The 21,221-nt window shown below is 42.0% G+C and overlaps 1 protein-coding gene across 2 annotated transcripts in view; it reads left to right on the plus strand.

The window, feature by feature from the left end:
- OTUD7A (OTU deubiquitinase 7A) overlaps positions 1-21,221 on the plus strand; it is a 117,968-nt gene that overhangs the window by 75,975 nt on the left and 20,772 nt on the right. The window contains exons 5-8 of one of the 2 annotated variants that reach the window (XM_018552276.1): positions 1,121-1,222; positions 5,872-5,999; positions 8,620-8,732; positions 20,863-20,990. In XM_018552276.1, coding sequence (XP_018407778.1) covers positions 1,121-1,222; positions 5,872-5,999; positions 8,620-8,732; positions 20,863-20,990 — 471 coding nt within the window. The remainder of the gene's footprint in view (positions 1-1,120; positions 1,223-5,871; positions 6,000-8,619; positions 8,733-20,862; positions 20,991-21,221) is intronic. The other variant, XM_018552277.1, reaches the window with a different exon arrangement.

Genomic DNA, 21,221 nt, shown 5'->3' on the forward strand with positions numbered 1-21,221 from the left:
TGCACTTCGGCTGAGCCAAACATGCAGAGCATGTTCGGATGACTGAAGGCAGCCAATGTATGGCTGATTTTAGCCGATGTACGGGTGAAATCAGTCGTGCAAGCCAGAGGTGAATAGCCGAACAGCATTCGGCTCACTTCACTTCGGCTGGGTTATTCACTTGGCTGCCTTCGTCAGCTTTGTGAATAATCCCCTTAGAAACAGAGGGGGGAATAAGCACTCTTAGAGGGTGGTGAAGAAGGCAGCTCCAACTCTCCTGTTCTCTATGCCGTGTCTTGCTCAGATATTATATTCAAACACTGATTTTTTTTTGTTGGCGGTTTGCCTTCTCCCTAGCCCTGTTGAGCGAATCTTTCTAGAACCCCTTTCACGCAGGCGGTCGAATCGGGGCCCGCCTGTCAGTTTTTCAGGTCAATCCAATCAGATGCCCAGTGCTAGTCTATATCATCTGTTTACACCCGGTTACCCCCGATTCCGACCACGTTGGGAAAAACAAGTGGAACAGTGTTCTGTTTTTGCTGGATTGGGGGTAATCTGATGTAAACGGACACATGTCTGTTTACATCTGACTCCCCATAGACCGATATGGGGTCTGGCAGTTTTAGTTCTTTCTTCCATAGCAAGATGGAGAAAACTACTGATCAGCCCGTGTGAAAGTGGCCTAAGCCCCCTAAAAGTTCTTACCTCAGGATGATAGCCCTGGCTTTGTTTACATTGTCCACTCACAATCCTCTTTAACGCTGGTAGTGCCTGTGCAATGAGCCCTCATAGCCTTGCTATCTACAATTTACTTGTTACTTTTTAGCTCCAAGCACTAACCCTTATATAAAAATTTTAAAATTGACAGAGATTCCTACACCCTACCCAGAACTAAAAAAAAAAAATAGTTTTAGCTGAAATCTGGATTTAACTTTAACAGATAACCCCAAACAATCCCACTGGTATTGTGTATATTGACCAATTTTTTAAAACAGTACAATAAATATTTGCAATTCACAGTTTTCTGCAATAGTTCTTTATTATTCAAATGATTAGACACCAGTGGAAAGGCTGATCTTGCAACAACATGGGCAGTACCAAGCTGTTCCTCCTGTTTAATGTTCTCTTCCTTTTATCCTAGGGAGGCTGAACTGGTGGTCTACAACATGCTCAAGCTGTAAACGTCTTCTGCCTTTAGCAACAACTGGAGATGGAAACTGTTTACTTCATGCTGCTTCTTTAGGTAACGTATGGGTCTTTGTTTTGTTTGAGAGCCTAGTTTATAGCTACTACTGTCATGAACCTATGCCTGCATCTGTCGTTTATTTGAATCCAGTAATGAACACAGTTATTGTTGTAAATGTGTAATATATATATATATATATGTTTTTGTTTTGTTTTTTGTATACCATGTCCCCAGTGCTGGATATGAAACGGAGCCCCTCTGGGCTTCAGTTCTGCATCTACTTGTGCAAACTAAAGTTGGTCCTATACCAATAGAAATTCATTAGAAAAAAATGTTTTTGAAATCTTAGTTCAATTTTCTAATGGTTAATCATTGATCGTTTTAGACCATAGTGACCAATAAATCGAAGGTGCAGGATTGAATTTGTTCTTGAATGAACAAAATTCTAACAATGATTGTGGTTTTCATTCAGAAAACTGTTGGTTTCAAAATTGATACAAATTAACAGGACTATTCACAAAAGGGTGAAGAATTTAGAGAAGGCAGGAGAAGTGAACAACCTAGGACAACATAGCTGAACTGGAAAGTGAGTTGAATTGGAGAATTTTTCCAAATCGGCTATGTTGTCCTAGATTGTTCACTTCTCCTGCCATCTCCAAACCCTTCACCCTTTAAATAACCCTTTAAATTGCAAGCGGAATTCATCAAGTCAGTGGCCATTATAAAAAGTTTTGAATTGCATTTTTTGTATAAACATCTGTATGAGAATCTACAAGTGTATAGCCAGCCTTACCATCCTAAGTCCTTTTAACTCCCATCAACAGCTAACATGCTGATCTTATTATCTTCTATAGCTAAAACCCCAAACTTTCATAACCGTCATACAATTGTCTGAAAATGGCATGAGTGTGGGAATCATGACTGACATCCATTCCTGACCTATTACCCTGCTAACATTCCATCCTGACCTACTACCCTGCTAATGTCCCATCCTACTACCCTGCTAATGTCCCATCCTGACCTACTACCCTGCTAATGTCCCATCCTACTACCCTGCTAATGTCCCATCCTACTACCCTGCTAATGTCCCATCCTACTACCCTGCTAATGTCCCATCCTACTACCCTGCTAATGTCCCATCCTACTACCCTGCTAATGTCCCATCCTACTACCCTGCTAATGTCCCATCCTACTACCCTGCTAATGTCCCATCCTACTACCCTGCTAATGTCCCATCCTACTACCCTGCTAATGTCCCATCCTACTACCCTGCTAATGTCCCATCCTACTACCCTGCTAATGTCCCATCCTACTACCCTGCTAATGTCCCATCCTACTACCCTGCTAATGTCCCATCCTACTACCCTGCTAATGTCCCATCCTACTACCCTGCTAATGTCCCATCCTACTACCCTGCTAATGTCCCATCCTACTACCCTGCTAATGTCCCATCCTACTACCCTGCTAATGTCCCATCCTACTACCCTGCTAATGTCCCATCCTACTACCCTGCTAATGTCCCATCCTACTACCCTGCTAATGTCCCATCCTACTACCCTGCTAATGTCCCATCCTACTACCCTGCTAATGTCCCATCCTACTACCCTGCTAATGTCCCATCCTACTACCCTGCTAATGTCCCATCCTACTACCCTGCTAATGTCCCATCCTACTACCCTGCTAATGTCCCATCCTACTACCCTGCTAATGTCCCATCCTACTACCCTGCTAATGTCCCATCCTACTACCCTGCTAATGTCCCATCCTACTACCCTGCTAATGTCCCATCCTACTACCCTGCTAATGTCCCATCCTACTACCCTGCTAATGTCCCATCCTACTACCCTGCTAATGTCCCATCCTACTACCCTGCTAATGTCCCATCCTACTACCCTGCTAATGTCCCATCCTACTACCCTGCTAATGTCCCATCCTACTACCCTGCTAATGTCCCATCCTACTACCCTGCTAATGTCCCATCCTACTACCCTGCTAATGTCCCATCCTACTACCCTGCTAATGTCCCATCCTACTACCCTGCTAATGTCCCATCCTACTACCCTGCTAATGTCCCATCCTACTACCCTGCTAATGTCCCATCCTACTACCCTGCTAATGTCCCATCCTACTACCCTGCTAATGTCCCATCCTACTACCCTGCTAATGTCCCATCCTACTACCCTGCTAATGTCCCATCCTACTACCCTGCTAATGTCCCATCCTACTACCCTGCTAATGTCCCATCCTACTACCCTGCTAATGTCCCATCCTACTACCCTGCTAATGTCCCATCCTACTACCCTGCTAATGTCCCATCCTACTACCCTGCTAATGTCCCATCCTACTACCCTGCTAATGTCCCATCCTACTACCCTGCTAATGTCCCATCCTACTACCCTGCTAATGTCCCATCCTACTACCCTGCTAATGTCCCATCCTACTACCCTGCTAATGTCCCATCCTACTACCCTGCTAATGTCCCATCCTACTACCCTGCTAATGTCCCATCCTACTACCCTGCTAATGTCCCATCCTACTACCCTGCTAATGTCCCATCCTACTACCCTGCTAATGTCCCATCCTACTACCCTGCTAATGTCCCATCCTACTACCCTGCTAATGTCCCATCCTACTACCCTGCTAATGTCCCATCCTACTACCCTGCTAATGTCCCATCCTACTACCCTGCTAATGTCCCATCCTACTACCCTGCTAATGTCCCATCCTACTACCCTGCTAATGTCCCATCCTACTACCCTGCTAATGTCCCATCCTACTACCCTGCTAATGTCCCATCCTACTACCCTGCTAATGTCCCATCCTACTACCCTGCTAATGTCCCATCCTACTACCCTGCTAATGTCCCATCCTGACCTACTACCCTGCTAATGTCCCATCCTGACCTCCATTTACGCTAAACTGTGTGGATGGAGGAATCTCCCTCTGGGCCAAGCTTCAGTATCTTGCTAGCTGGCCCCGCTGGCTGTCAAAATACCTGAACAATGCCAGCATCCAATCAGATTGTTCAGGTATTTTGAGAGCCAGCCAGGCCGACTAGCAAGATACTGAAGCAAGATACTGAAGCCCAGTGGGAGATTCCTCCATCCACACAGTTTAGTGTAAATGGAGGAATGTGGTGCAAATTTCCATTTGACTGTAGAAAATATGCAGATAATCTATAGGTGTATGTAAAATTAGATGTATGTGCTGTTTAAAATATATTTCCGTAACTACCACATGTGAGCATATGTATTAGTAGGTTAAATGGAATGTGTAGTTTTATCAGCATGTTTTTAGGTATACATTTAAAAAAGGTCAACTTGATATAAGAATTCTTATCAATGTGTTGATGTTTTTGAAAACCGTGTTCCTATTAAATATGCAGGCTCTGTTTCCTGCCTTGTAGTGCTACATAGTGGTTGTACTTTACTGCTCTGTTTCACAAACTGGTCGACTAATTGAAAAGAATACACTCCCTTTGATTTTGTATCTTTACATAAGTTAGTTGGGCAAAGTCATTGTAATAGCTGACCTGTCTCCGGTGACTAATCTACAAATCTTTACATTTAGATTACAATAAGAAAAATGCATGTAGAAATGTAATAGTCACATTGAAAATGACTTTAGGGTACACAATAATAACTCACAAGTGGCTCAATTCACCAAGCTAAAACACCAGGATAAGAATTCTTAAGGTATTCTTTGTTTTACTTTTTTTTACATTAATTATGATTATAATGAATCCAGATCAAACAAATATACATTGCCCAGCAAAGTTTTTCTTTACATTTTTGCCCAAACACTTACCGTCATCATGTTTCCGAACAACTGGCTCCAGCTCTCTCAGCTCGGCTTCCCTGAACTTCCTGGCCAGTATAGGATCACAAGGAGCAGCACAGTCTTCAGCAGCTCTTCATCTACTAGCTTGGAGAAGGGAGGAAGGAGGAGTATTGGGCAGGGGAGGGCCTTGCCTTGTTGTGCCCATGTTTATAGAGAAGCACACCTTACTAGCACACACAATCCATAGGACCCTGCAAGGGAAAGGAACCACCCTAAAACAAAATATCAGAACCAGTGCTAAGGGGACCAGCTGATTCTGTGGGAATCTAAAACTTTGAAACATCAAAGAACAGCATCTATTTTATGTGATTTATTCAGCATTTGAAATAGTTAAACAACATTTTGAGTTTAATGTCACTTTTATGTCAAGTGACAGTTATTTTCAGCTAAGCCTGGAGAGAATTGAAAATTATAGTCCCATGGTTAAAAATTATCCTTGTGTAATGCTTCCTGAATTGAGTTTAACATATGCTTATTGAACGTGCGTTGGTCTTTCCTTTTGAGAAGTAGTTATGTTTGATAACCTCTAGCAGTCAATCAAAAATCTGCTTTCGTTAGTCAATCTAAACCTTTAAAGGCCAATTGCATATTGCTTTCTTTGTGTTCTGTAATTTTTCACCATTGCTTTTTGTTCAGCATTGTTATATAACTGGAGAAGCACATATAAACTGTTCCTACTTGATGCACTCTTTTATTAACACCATTCATATTTCTTTTATTGGTTCAGAAGGAAGCAGTGGAATATAACACCTTCAGGGATTAATAGGAATCAGATAGATGCTTGTCCCTTCTTGGTTTCACTGATGGAATAGGCTTTGTACTTATCAGTACGTTGTCTGCCTCACTGCTTGTGTCTTGTCTCTTAGGGATGTGGGGATTTCATGACCGAGACCTTGTTCTGAGGAAAGCTCTTTATACCATGATGAGAAGTGGCGCAGAGAGAGAGGCACTGAAGAGGAGATGGAGGTGGCAGCAGACACAGCAGAACAAGGAGGTATTAGTGTCTGTCTGTTTAAACTCCTGCTGCTGAGCCCATAAAGGTGTCTTCTAGTACCTTGTTATAAGCGCTTTGCTGTCACATGAGACATTACATGCTGATAACTGTCCAGGGCAACCAGCTCTGATCTTACAGGACACTCTGATTAGGCTCTAGTGGAATAGTCTGCATTTCATTTTTATGTATTTGTTCTTATTCTTCATGACAAAAAGCTCTAGAGCCTTTTTAAAGGCCTTCCAAGGTCACCCTGAGATAACCCTGAACAGCAGCTATGTCTTGGAAAGGCATTCAATATCACAGGTATCAAGTATGGGGTTAGTGATATCAGAACCATATATAAATGAAACCGTTCCCCTGGTATTTCCTGTAATAGAAGATAAACTGCTGCCCCCCAGTGCAAGGGTAACATAGGAAACTTGAATGATGATCACAATTATAGAAGTAATTTTAAGCAGAAAAATCATATTGATAATTAGTAAGACAGGGCAGTATATTAGTATGGGAAATGGGAGATTGGATATAATGTAAGTAAATCATTTTTCAACCAAGGAAAAATGGATACATTTTTTAAATGTGCCATGCAAACAATTTACATTGTTGTCCAAGCACTTACAGTCATCACAGTTCAAAACATCTGGCTCAAACTCTCTTAGCTTGGCTTCCGTGAACATCCTGTCCAGTACAAGATCACAAGGGAGCTTAGTGTCCAGCAGCTTTCCATCTACTAACTTGGAGGAAGGAGAAGAGGGGAGAAGGGATCGTGGTAGTGGATTGCCTTGCTTTGTGTTTGTGGAGACACTTAGAGTTTACTAGCACACACAAGGGTGTCTCCATAGGACCCTGGAAGGGAAAAGAGCCACCCTAAGGGTCGGTTCACACCATCTCCAGTGTGTTCCGGCATTCTGGGGCATGGCGGTGCCGTTCGAGTCAATGGCACAGCAGACACCCCCCTGCCCACAGTGCGATCGCCTGGACCAGAACACATGGCACAGCAATGCCCATGTTCCGGTCCAGTGTGACCGCAAAAAATAGTGCATGCACTATTTTTTGCGATCGGACTGCGGGATTTGAGGGTGCGGGTGATTCCACTGCAGGCAGCAGGTGTGTCTGCAGTGCCATTGACTCAAATGGCACCGCCACGCCCCAGAATGCAGGGAGGCTTCTACTATGCAATCCAGTGCGTTCCGGCCACTAACCATGATGGAATGCACTGATGATGGTGTGAACTGGCCCTTAAACAGGATATCAGCCATTACTCAGGGGACCAGCTAATTCTGCAGGAAACTAAAACTTTTAAACATCAAGCAGCATCTATTGTCAGTGATTCCATCAGCACATGAAAAATTGCATTTTGACTCTATTCCATCAGGAGAAGTCAATCATTAGATCGACTTTTGCTGAAGGAACATGTTGACTAATCTTCAGCTGAATGGTCTTGCAGCCAATCAGTTGAAAACACCTTTCGGGTATTCTGACAGCAGTCGACGAGAGATTCGTTCATCCACACTGTTCAGCATGGATGGAGAAGTCCATTATATTTTCCTAATGCAGCCCTCAGATGAACGAAGGAATTATAACTCTGTATACTTGGCTTAACTTTTAAGCAAAGTATCAGTTCATGGACAGTGATTGGCTGAATTAGGCTCAGTAGGCCATTGTATTAGGCATTAATGATTTCAGTCAGAAATGCATTGCCTGATAGGCTCTGATGATCTGCATTAGGGAACATTGCTTCTTAAAAGATCTGTGCAGTTTTTTTCTGAAAGTCCAATAAAGTATATCTGAACCCAAGAACCAAAATGTAATATATTGCAGTATACCAGATCTTAGATGTGGTGGCTGCATTAGTTTTCTTTTTTCAGGCTGAAGGCCGTGACACACTGCAGGCGAAGCAGCGCGGAGCAGCTCCTTAAGTATGTTTGATATTAGGGATGCACCGATAGTTTTCGAGTACCAATGCCGATACTTGGCATTTTCATGAGAAGTACCAGGGTTGCAGCGGTTGCATCTGGGACCTTGCTCTGGCACTCCACCACTGTCCTGAAATCATTATCTGTATTGTTTTAGAAAAACTGTCGCATGACAATAAACAAAAATGTATCAGTACTCGTACTCGCAAAACTGGTATCTGTGCATCCCTTTATTTATATTTATAAAAACAAAATTGTACATTAAAACAGATGTACAAATCCCAAGAGCTCTGTGTGCTCCTTACAAATGAAAGCTGCCTCCTAACTTTTGAATTTTGAGCTTTGGGTCACGGGAGCACGCTAGTATATGTCCTCCTGTGACCCTTAAGAGAACTATGGGGAAAAACTTACCCCATAGTTCTCTTTTAAATAACCCCCCTGTATCACATGGCACCTTAACAAAAGCTAAGCAAGGCCCAACATACGATCAGTACAAATAAGTACCATCGTGCTATCAGTCTTTACACTGTACCACTCTGTGCGTAAAAGATGTCTGGCTTTTGGCCCAAGGTCTTCTATTGGAATATTATATTTACAAAAGATAACTGAAAATATACAACAGTAGTGGGACTAGACAGAACTAAAGATAATATATTTCTTTTTGCAGCATATATATTCAAAATTATCTCTATTTTTGCCCTGTACAGTCCGGACTGGTTTACACAGAGGATGAATGGGAGCGAGAGTGGAACGAGCTTCTCAAACTGGCATCTAGTGAGCCTCGGACACACTTTAGCAAGAATGGAGGCTCTGGTGGTGGGTAAGTTTTAACTAATACATACTTAAAATAACATAATGTCTGGAAAAAAACATTCTTTTCAACAATGTATAGTCTAAGGCCGTGGTTCTCAACTGGTGGGTCACGACCCCATGTTCAGTGGGTCTCATGCCTTCAACTGCATTAGGTGAGAGGATCCTCAGCCTCCCCCATAGTACATAACTGTCAGTTCTGGTGCCCAGCAGCCATTCAAAATATGCTGCCTGGCGGCAAGTGTCAGTTTGAGGTGGGAGTGGGGTGGGCTGGGGATATGGCCGTGAGGGAGCTCCATCCATATTGACATCACAATCTGGTTCCTGGCACCTCTACAGGGTGTGCAAGAGAATTGTACAAACAAAGCACATATGGATGGAGCTCCATCACAGCACAGCAGCCCACTCTGAACCCCTAAAATGTTTTTGGAGTGTGTATGTGTGAGATTGTGTCTGCGGTTGTGTGCGTCTGTCAGTGTTTTCATTGCAAACTACCACGTAATCGCACCTACTGTATATTCTGGTGCGGGAGGTGTATTGCGTTGCCATTCATTTGAATGGCACCACAAACACACCTCCCACCCACAGTTTGATCGCTTGCATTGGAACATGTGGTATTACAACGCCATGCAGGGCAACGTGGGTTGCTACTTAATGACCAATGATAAATGTGGGTCATTATACAGGTTGAGAACCACTGGTCTAAGACCAAAATCTTCTAATCCTCTCTTGATTGTCTATATTTAAGACTGAGCTCAAGACAAACGGCTACATACACAGAATAAATACATAGAAAAGATGTTTTACCTGCCAACGTATTTGTTTTTCCCGTCTATTAAGTCCTGGGATTTACACAGCCCTGCCACACATAACAGCCAGAACACCACTTTCCCTGTTACAATTATAGACTATAGATTGGTTACAGTGGTGTCCTCTCTCTTTACCACCACCAAGTTTATTAGACACTTAGGGGACACAGAAGACTGATAAGCTTATCTCTTTACTCTCTCCTCCTACTAGCATGTTCCTTGCCAGCACATTTTCATGCAGCGCACCAGATTGGCTTTACTTCTTCCCCTTCCTCTCCCAGTGTGATTGCTGCCGTATAGAGGATTGCAAGAGGCAGATACCAAATCAATTACCCTGGTTGCATTTAACAAATACATTTAATGATGTATTGTTGAGTACAGATCTGCATTAACGTGTGACTTTTATATGTTGCTGGAGATTAGGTTTTAAACAAAATCCTAATAAAACAAAACCTATATGGCAAAGGCTGGCCATTCAGTGCCGAAAGGAAACAACAAAGGTACCAGCTTTTGGCTCAAATTGATTAAGAAGGATGTACAAAGCTTATACTACTTCCTGTGCTTCTGCTCTGGGAATGCGGTGATGGATCTCCAGATTTTCCAGCACATTATATCTTTCTCTAGACCTTGTCAGCCTGTTATGCCCACCCAGTGACCCCTCTGCTGTTTCATCAGTCCACCTGCAGCTCTAAAAACCGGAAGAGCTGAAAACAGCTGCCTGCCGTCCACAGTTTCCTTCTGTGTATAACCAACAGCTTCATGTTTGAAGGACATGGATGGGAGGTGCTGGTCCACCCTTACTATACTTTTAAAGGAGAACTATGAGGTGAGTGCTTTTCACTCACCTCATAGTTCTAGCCGACCTGTGACCAATGAGACTGTCACAGGTCGGCTCAGTAGATCGGGAGGTGAGCGAACACATACCGGGTTCGCTCACCTCTCGATCCTGTCACGGCTCTCTGCCGTGACAGGGGGAGGGGCTGGATTCCCCTCTCCCCGCTCCGATCTGCCAGCGCTGACTGGCGGAACGGACGGGGGAGGGGGCGGGTACAGCTGGCTCTGCCTCTAGATAGGCAGAGCCAGCTGTCACTCACGCAGCTGGGCGGATCTCGACATCGATGTCGGGATCCGCTCCAGCTGCGGTGTCTCCGTATACCGCGAGCTGTAGCTCGCGGTATACTGAGCCTAGGGTGACGGGAGGACGCTAGTTTGTGTCCTCCCGTTACCCTAAGGAGAACTATGGGGAAAAGCCCTGACCCCATAGTTCTCCTTTAAAATGTGGAGTCTATACTGTAGAGCACAACGGCTCTGGCTGGGTGGCTCTTAAACATGACAGGGTCTCAAAAAGCAAAAATTGAAGGAATCAAGAGCGCCACACCAATGTTTAAAGAGTTCAGAAATATTTACTTCATCATAAAAATCCAGGGTAACAAGCCAATATGTTTCAGTATTCCTTTTATCAGGGGAAGCTTCTCTTTGTAAAGCAGACTTAAGCGGCTGGTGTATAAGAAACTGTCACCGACCAACACTCTCAATGCTGTATACTACTTTTTAAGTTGTCAGAAAAGTGCCAAAATCATTTCTGAGATGCAGATAGGCTTATTAATATTTAAGTTATTGGGTGGTAAGATAAGACTTTCCTACATGTGCAGGTTAAAGTGGACCTTTACCCATATCTTTAAAATAACAACAAACACATCTTTAGAAATGTTTAGTAACGACAATCTACAAACACATAATTCTAGATAATTGCCGGCTTTTTATTCTTTGCATATCTTATTTCTCTTTTCTTCTCCAGTCTTCTGACAGTGGCCATGTTTTCTAAGGGCAGATTACTAGCTCTCCTTTTACTTCCTGAAAATCTGGCACATGTGACTAGACATGTGACTAGGACATGTGACCATGCACATCATCTCCAGGGAGGAAAATGCCTTTCCCTGAGATCTCATGAGATTGCAGATGAGATTTCCCAGCAATGCTCTGCTGATGACAAGACAATCCCAGTGTGCATTGCGTTGGCAAACTGAAGCACTTTCAAAGCAGGAAGTGAATGCTCTGCAAGTGTAAGTCTTTCATAATCACAGCATTTTACACCTGACCTATCTGCGTTATTATTAATCATCATACATAGAGGGATGCATTGGTAGAATTTGATTTTTGAGTGTAAAGGTCCGCTTTAATTTGGAGTGCCGGGTTTTTCGAATGCTGAATGTTTATTTTCCAAATCAAAACATTATAATGTGTTAGGTGTGTCCTAATATTGTAATACATATTATATTTGTGGAGGCAACCATTATATTCACATTATTTTGTGCTTTGAAAGCCCTTCCCTCTATACTAAAAGGCGTGGGACAAGGCAACAGTCCCCTAGTGGAATAAGTAGCTTGAGCAATGAACTCTCAAGCCTTCATATGAATTCACCAGCAAATGTAGGAATGTATTTACCAGAACTGCCAGATACTGAAAATGAATGCCAGGGTTAAATAATATAAAGCCCTTCAGCAGATGGGATGCAACATTTTCATGTTTGTATGTGTGTATGTATAGCTGTTTCTTTATGTACTATGATTTCAATTGTTGATTCATGTAAGGTAAGATCTTTTGTGTATTGGATCATTCTTGGGTACTGCACAATTGGCATTTGCTTTTTAAAGTCATGTTGCCCATGTGAGTAATCAGCAATGCTATTTTCAACTTTGATGCCTTTGCAGAGAAAACATTCTGAGCTTCATCACATCTGTGAGGAGTGGTATCCTGTAGGGCATTATGACTGAGTCAAAACTGAAATTATTATTAAATTTTGATATTACTGTAGATACTGACAGAATCTCTACACATATGTTAGTGAATTGCTGAATGCTCTTGCTCTCCTTTTTGTAGGTGACAGATTCTCTTTAACAGCCTTCCCAGCCTAATCCATATTTTGCTTTTCAAGAATTACAGCCGCTGAGTTGTGAGGGTTAATGGCAGTGGTACTTTAAAAGCACACAAGGAAACTCATTTAACAGCTATTGAATTGAGCAGATATTTTTAAATGACATTTGTGCAAGTGTCGGGGAAAGCCTGACTGCATGCAAATGAATCTGCACTGCAAATTGAAAATGAACAGCACTGCAGTAACTGCTCGTCAAATAAAAGAACAATGGCTCACAGTGAATCATGGATAATTACTTGGAATATAAATTTGTTATTATTCCAATCATACGGGTAGACATGCTGCTTTGTGAGCAATTCCATATGTCACTCTGTGCCGCAGATAGTAGATGCATAGATTAAAATTCAGCATCTCTGGCAGAGAGAGAGAGTGCGTGTGTGTGTTCAAGCCTATGTTTCTATAGTGAGTGCTGTAAAATAGACAAATTTAATAGTACTTTTTTCGTCAAAATAACACATTTAGTTACTAGCTTCAGTCATACACAGTTGTACTGAAAATGGTTACGCTGGGTTCACACCTCAGCGTATTGGAAACTCGCGTTTGCGGCGTGTTTCTTACCGCGCGGTTCTACCGCGATTTGCGGTAAAAGAAACGTGCGTCAAACGCAAGTTTCCGAGGGGGTATCCGGCTGATAACAGCGGGATACGGGCGTTAATACGCTCCAAATAAGCTCATGTACTTCTTTGGGCGTATGGCGTTTTACCACGCGATCGAATGGGCGGTAAAACGCGCAGATGAGAACCATGCCCATAGGCAAACATGGGTTTTCATCTGTTGCGCGTTTTACAGAGCGTAGGAACGCGTGGTGAAACGCTCAGGTGTGAACGGGGCCTTAGTCTTAACTCCTCACAATGTGCATTAGAAGCTGCAGCAAGTCAGATAGAGCCCACCTCTTTCATTCATTGGATTTCAGTTCTTTCGAACACGAGGGCTCAACATCACATGTGGGTGCTACCTAGGGCAGTCTGCATGCAAATACAGTCTGGCTAGGAATAATCCTAACCAGGCTGTATTTCCTCCAGACTGGCATCCACCCATCAAGGCATCTTGATATCTGCATACCTCCACCCAAGAAACAGTCCACTGCTTGCATCAGGGCTGTGTGGTTTAGAATTAGGAATGTAATAAAAATAGAACGGTTTTATTTTAAACTGTCGCCACATTGATGAGGGGGGCAATAGGAACCAGTGAAAGCAAACTATAACCAGAATAAACTTTAGCTTTCAAAATTTAAAAAAATTGCTCACAGGTAGGATTTTATGACAGAAGAGACTTTGAATGTCTCTTCTGCCAAAAAACTTTTTTCTGTTGCTGCTATTTTTTAATTTATACACTGATGTGCCCAATGCAGTGTAAAATCCCTGCATCTGTAGGATACCGTGAGGTAGAGCCAGGTGCTGGAATGACACATGCATGGCAGTTACATCATCAGTCAGTGACCAATGGCTGAAAAAAAAAAGACCTGGACCCAGAAGAAGCACAGGAGATGATGGCAGTGTCAGCGAAGGAATGAGAAAGGGGAAGCACAAGGAGGAGAGCAGACTAGGAGTTAAGTCTGGCCATAAGGTGCAGGTATACAATGCATTATTTGCACAGTATGACAACTTCTCTTAGGAAAGTGTTAATGACTAACCTTAATGGAAATCATTGCCAACATTTTTATATCCCTGTAACACAAAAATATGAAAAGAATTGTTAAAAATCGTAACACGGAACTATTCGGAATTTAACATCTTGGTTCATAATTTACCTCTATTTGTTACAATTATAGTTATTGGAGGTACAATTCAGTCACAATTAAAAATTCAACATTGAGATTCATGCAAGGGAGCCTACCCTACCTCCAGAGTTGTTTGGTCTTTTATCCAGACATTGCTGTACTGCATCAGTCTACCCTATTCCCTTTTATTAAGTGATCCTGGCACTCTCCTGCTAGGGATGCTGGAACACATTCCTTGCTGCCTCATACACGCAGAAAATGGCAGTGCTAAGATGTTTCTCACATCCCCCCCATCAGAGTCTAACCTTTCTTGCAAGGCTGATTGTGTATAAAGAAGAAAGAGAGAGAAATAAACATTACAGATGTCAGGGAGTGCACTCCTACTGGTGCCGTAATGGACAATATGGCATGTGTGCTTTCCCAGATTTCAGATTAGGCTAAACTGAGTGAACTTTCTGACTTCTGCACACTAGTTGTGTATAGTCAACTATTGTAGCAGCTCAATGAATTGCCTGGAATTACTATTAAAGGCTGTCCGAAAACCATCAAGTTTATGTTATCCTTAAGGTGCCCATACACTGGTCGAATTTCGGCTGGTTTTTAATGTACTGGACGAAATTTGTCCAGTGTATAAGGCTGTGGGCTCCCTTTCAGCCGGCATTCCTCGTTCAGCTAATCGAAGGAGTCGGCTGGAAAAGTTTCAGAGCCAATGAGCTGCCCGCTCTAATCGGGTATCTGACAGGTGCCGCCGTGTAAACTGTGGAATTCCTCGATCGGCACGCTGTTTGTGTTGATGGACGAATCGGGTCAACTTTTTTCGTTCATCCTGCGGGTTGAACGAAAAACAATGAATGGTATGGCTAGCCTTATACTCGTGATCCAGAAAGCAAAACACTTGTCATCAGGAGCGCATGTTTACCATCCATGGTGCAGCAAATATGCCATTGGGCAGCACTTAGTAGGAAGCCTTTATAGTTGCTACAGTGTGATGGAAACCTTTGCAAACACAGACATAATATTGAGGCCAACAGATCCTGGAGGAGGAACAGTGGAAGTTGGAGGTTATACCTATTCAGCTTCTGCAGTTTGTCCATGGAAGATTGGTATCTGTATATCACTAGATCAGAAGTAATTGTGTAATTGAAATGGTGCAGAGGGTAAATGGTTAAAAAAAAGGTGAGGAAGTGTTGGCCTGCTTCAGTCCCTGTACATGTTTAAATAAACTTTTTTTTAAAATAGCAGAATACAGTGACCACATTGGATTCAAGGCAGTTGGTTGAACAAAGTTATGGATTTGACCAAATATGGATTGGGATCAGAAGCATTAGAATGTTAAAACCCATCCAGCACAACAGCTGCAATGACCCTATGCTCCTACAGTAGTAAGCCTAACCAACGTCTAAGAAACCGCACTTTGACCACAGTTATTCTTACTACTATGTTCCCCACCAACAGCGTAATCGTTAGGTTCTGCAACCCTATGTTGTTTAAATGGGATCCATAACTGCTTGAGGAAGGTAAGGGACTATTAGGCAGGGTGATAATTTAGCCCATACCTTCCACCTAAGAGGATGTTTACCTTGCCCAATGGTTAAACCTGTCCTAAGGGAGGGTTGTCGACATCACGCACAGGATATAGATTGTAACTCCACATAAAAATGGCAACAGTAAAAATCTGGCAAAGGAACAAATTTTTTACCACTTTATCCTAAATTTAGGCAAAAGTTGTACATCAGCTTTTTCAATGTGCTGATTTTTATTGATACGGAAAAAAATTATATTTTTACAAATATGATTCAAGGAATTATCTAGTGTTGGAATAATACAGTATATCAATCGTCTTTTCTGAAGAAGAAATAGATGTCTCTGGTAAAAAAAAATCACATTTGGCCTTAGCTACCCTGCCTAAATATCAGTAAAACGTGACCATAGCTTAGCACTTAATGGGCTCATTTTAATACCTGTCTTGAGAAGAATGAGTTGGCAGTACTAAGCATTGAGTCATAGAATTAATCATGCTGATTGGTGGTCTTGATCCGCTTTCAGTGCGTGGATGTTAGAGATGCAGTAGCATATCCGGCACAAACAATGTTTGTAGAATTGTTTAGGACCAGGAAGAAGCCAGTGACAGAAGCAGCTGAATGAATTCCTTAGACGCAATCAGCGGAGCATGATTACCATCAAACACCCTGCTTGGCCTCGGCTCTGCTTTTCAATATCTGCCTCCTGATTGTATGTTTTTTTTTTCTGAATCAATTTGCACTTGCTTGAAAGAATTAGCTGAGCAGCAGCTATTATATATGCATTCATTAAATCTCAGGGAAAATGTATTTTTAAATGCCTCCGATTAACTGTAATAAAGAGTGTACCAGGCTCTGGAGAATATTGTTCTGCTGTATTATATAACAGGCATACCCTTGTGGGGAAAATAAATAGTTTACTAATGGATGTATATGATGAATAAGGCCAGTGTGCTGCGATTGCTTATGGAGCCACATTTCTAAGAATCTCTTTTGTTACTTGTGGGCAGATTCTATAATGATGCTTTTCTTTATAAAGCCTGTTGACTTTACTCTCTGTTTAGGGTTGTAGAGCGACTTCCTCTGCAGCTGCAGTAGCACATGCTGTTCAGACCACGACCTTTATTTCATAGTGCAAAGAGCAATTGCAAATTGTTTGTAGTGCGGCAACTATTAGTGTCACATTTGTATACATCACACAGAGTCTACCAGGAGTGTCCTAAAGGATAGTATAGTATTCCTACTTGGCATATTGTGTGTTCTTTCCATATCTGCTGTACAGAGCAATTTCTTAATATTTGATGACATCAGATTTTTTGGCTAGAAAACAGCTTAACCCCAAACAATTATAGATTTTCTGGTAGCAGAGGCCCTGTAGAATAAAGAAATTGCTAGTTGCAATGTTTTTTATGTCGCATGGTATTTGCGCAAATGTTTATCAAACAAGCATATTTAGGATAAAATACACTAAAATTAAATTTAGCGTGCAGAAACAGAGTATGATACCCAATCTTTTTGTAAAATATAAAAGTTAAGCCTTTAAATTGTGTCCGCAAAACACTATAATACCCAAAAATTCCCATAGGCGAGGCTTTAAAAGCTTTTAGTGCTCATCAGTTTAATGTTTAACACCCGATGCGTGTTTGTGCTTATATGTGTGTGCCGTGGGGGCGAGGGACTTTTAAAAGAATTTGCATTTATTAAAAAAAAATTGTTACTTTTTTTTTTTACACTTAAACTTTATTGCTATCACATAGGGGGTTAACAAGCCCCCTATGTTATAGCAAATATGATGTGAGAGGTCCTCTTTATGGAGACATCAGGGGTCTGTCACACCCCTAATATCACTTAGAGACCCTAAAGAAGCTGATAAAGCAGCAATCTGCTTCACCAGCTTATTTTCCTGGCTGCAGGAGCCGGAGAATGTGCACAGTGACAGCGGAAGTGATGTAATACTCATCACTTCTGGGTCCAGTGATCAGAGGAGAGATCTTGCTGATGTCCCTCCGATCGGTAAGGGAAGACCTGCTGTGCTGGCGGAGGAGGGGAGGCACATATTCCGCTGCACTGTACAAGCGATCCTGCGGCGATATAGCCGCCAGATCACTTATATCTAAACATCCATCGCCGGCTGTTTAAAATGATACCAAGAACATGGCTTCAGGATCAGGAGATTTTTTTGACAGTGGGTGGTCCTGAAGTAGTAATTTGAAGATGCCACTTTCCATTATGAGAAAAAGTACAGTGCATCGTGTTGTTTTTCCTGTTTTATTGCATTACACCCTGGGGTAAAAATACATTTTGGGGGGGTTTGTATCAGGTAATGTACACAACATGCCTACCACTTTGTATATGCAAAATAACTTTCATTGTGAACTAAACAATAATTAGTGCAAGAAACAGAAATGTTAAGAGTGCATAAGTATTCACTCTCTTTGCTATTAAACCCCTATATAAGATGTGGGCCAACCAATTAACTTCAGAAGTCCCATAATTAGTTGGTAAAGGTCCACCTGTTTGCAATCAAAGTGTCACATGATGTCAGTATAAATACACCTGTTCTCAAAGGCCCCTGAGTCTGCAACACCACAAAGCCGGGATCATGAAGGCCAATGAGCTCTCCAAACAGCAGATCAGAGACAAAGTTGTGGAGAAGTACAGATCAGGGTTGGGGTATAAAAAAAAAAAATGTGAACACCCCACCGAGCGCCATTAAATCCAATATAACAAAATGGAAAGAATATGGCGCCACTACAAACCTGACGAGAAGGCCGCCCACCAAAACTCACAGGCCAGGCTAGAATGGCATTAATCAGAAATGCAACAACGAAAACTCAAAGATAGCACTGAATGAGCTGCAGATAACTACAGCAGAAATGGAAGTATCTGCCATAGGAGGCACTTTAAGTTGTACACTCCACAGAGTGGGGCTTTATGGAAGAGTGGTGAGAAAAAAAAGCCATTGCTAAGAAACAATAAGACTATGCATTTGGAGTTCGCCAAACAGCTTGTCACAGACTCCACAAAAACTAGAGGAAGGTTCTCTACTCTGATGAGACTAAAATTGAGCTTTATAGCCATCATGGGAAATGGTATGTGTGGTGCAACCTCAAACCTTCCCATCACTATGAGAACACCATCCCCACTGTGAAGCATGGTGGTGGCAACATTTTACTTTGGTAATGCTTTTCAATGGCAGGGACTGGAAGACTGGTCAGGATTTAAGGAAACATGTATGGCACTAAATACAAGGCAATCTTGAAAAGAACCTGTTGCATTTTTCTACAGATTTAAGACTGGGACATAGTTACATAGTATTTGAGGTTGAATAAAGACATTAGTCCATCAAGTCCAACCTATTAGGATCTCATTCTAGGAGTACCTGTACCCCTGTATATTGCGGTCCCTTAAGAAATCGTCCAAAAGTTTCTTGAACAATTCCACATTATTTGCTGAAATCACCGCCTGTGGCAGTGAGTTCCAGACCCTAACTGATCTTACTGTGAAGAACCCCCTTCGCCCCTTGTGCTGGAATTTTTTTTCCACCAATTTTAGGTGGTGGCCTCTAGTTTTTGTAATGGAGTTAATTTTAAACAGTTTATCGCTAATGTTGCTACCACCATTGAACATTTTGTACATGGAGATCATATCCCCCCTTAATCTCCTCACCTCCAATGTGAACATGTTTAAATTTAGTAGCCTTGTCTCGTAGCTCTGGTCCTCCATACCCCTAATTAGTTTGGTTGCCCTCCGCTGGACTTTTTCCAACTCAAGGACATCTTTTCTTAGTACTGGTGACCAGAACTGGACCGCGTACTCCAGATGAGGTCGAACCAATAATCTATAAAGTGGCAAAATTATAGACTTGTCCCTGCAATACATCCCCTTCTTCATACAGGACAAAACCCTGTTGGCTTTGTTTACAGCAGCCTGGCACTGCAAGCTACCTTTCAGTTTGTGGTCTAAGGACAAAAGATTCACCTTCCAGCTGGTTAATAATATTAAACGTCAAGCTAAAACTACACTGCAGAAGTTTAAAGGGAAGCATTGTGTTGCCTTCGGATGACCTAGTTAAAGTCCAGACCTCAATCCAGTTGAGAATCTGTGACATAACTTGCAGTATACCAACGCAACGCATCTGACTCAAAAGAGTTGGAGCAGTTTTGCTTGGGCAAAAAACCCAGTGGCTAGATGTGCTAAGCTAATAGAGACATGCAGCTGTAATTGCAGCAAATGATTGCTCCTGAAAGTATTGACTTTTGGGGGGTGAATACTAATGCACACAGTTTTGTTTTTTTTGCACTAATTATTGTTTATGTCGCAATCAAAAATATTTTGCACCTTCAAAGTAGTAGGCATACTGTGTACATCACATGGTACAAACCCCCCAAAATCCATTTTATTTCCAAGTGGTATTGCAATAGCACAGGGAATACACCAAGAGAGGTGAATACTTTTGCAAGGCACTGTAATTTACTACTAAATGAGAGCATGTGGCTGAAGTCAGTGATCAGTGTTTATTTATACAAGGGGTGGTTCTTATATCTTTTATCATGGTAGATGAACGTGTACTTGAAAGTGTTCTGGACAACAAACTAGAAATTGCTCACTATGGAATTCAGTTTAACAGCATTTGCTTCCCATCCACAAAAGAAACCCACAGAAAACCTTTGTACTGAACCTACTAAAAATGATTAAAGTGGATCTATCATCAAATATGTTCTATAACATTACGTACATGCATGGTTAGTAATGTATAAAACTTACAGGACTTTATTGCATTTCAGAGATCATAGTACTTCCACTTACAATGACTTCTGCTTTTCTCTCCAGAAGGACAGTGCTATCGTCCTGGGTCAGCATTTACTTACTAGACAGAGATGCTGGTTCAGAGATGTGATGTCAATCCTGGTACCTGCACAGTTCTTGTCTGTGTTCATGTGTGACATAGGTTCGCCCCCTGCTGTACTCTCTTACTTTGTGAAAAATTACAATGTTGCAGTTTGGTTGCAGTAGTTAATGCTTCCCCCTGCCGGCAGCAGACTGATGACATTCGTTTTCACAGGTTATCTTTTGACAAAATGTAAAGTAGGCAGTACAACGTAGACAACTAAATATTGATTTATGTTTTAGAGTTGTTAATTATATTTCCCTAGAGTGGACAATGCAGAAGATCCAGTGTATGAAAGTTTAGAAGAATTCCATGTCTTTGTCCTGGCTCATATACTAAGAAGACCAATAGTTGTTGTGGCTGATACAATGCTTCGTGACTCTGGAGGAGAAGGTACACATAAGAACCATTTCTATTTTATTAATTTTTTTATCCCTGTAACCTTTTGTTCATCTTGGCAAAGATTATTATGTCATAGACACATTTATTCCAATGCTCTACTTCAGTGGTCTCAAAGTACCAGCCCACGAGCCGGTACTATGTGGTCTGCAGCCAGCTGACATGTCAGCTACACAGTCTGCATTTCTGTCGGATGCAGACCGCATAGCTGCTTCTGTGCCGGCA

The sequence above is a fragment of the Nanorana parkeri genome, unplaced genomic scaffold (assembly GCF_000935625.1).
Source record: "Nanorana parkeri isolate BGI_ZX_2015 unplaced genomic scaffold, ASM93562v1 scaffold82, whole genome shotgun sequence".
Classification (NCBI taxonomy): Eukaryota; Metazoa; Chordata; class Amphibia; order Anura; family Dicroglossidae; genus Nanorana; species Nanorana parkeri.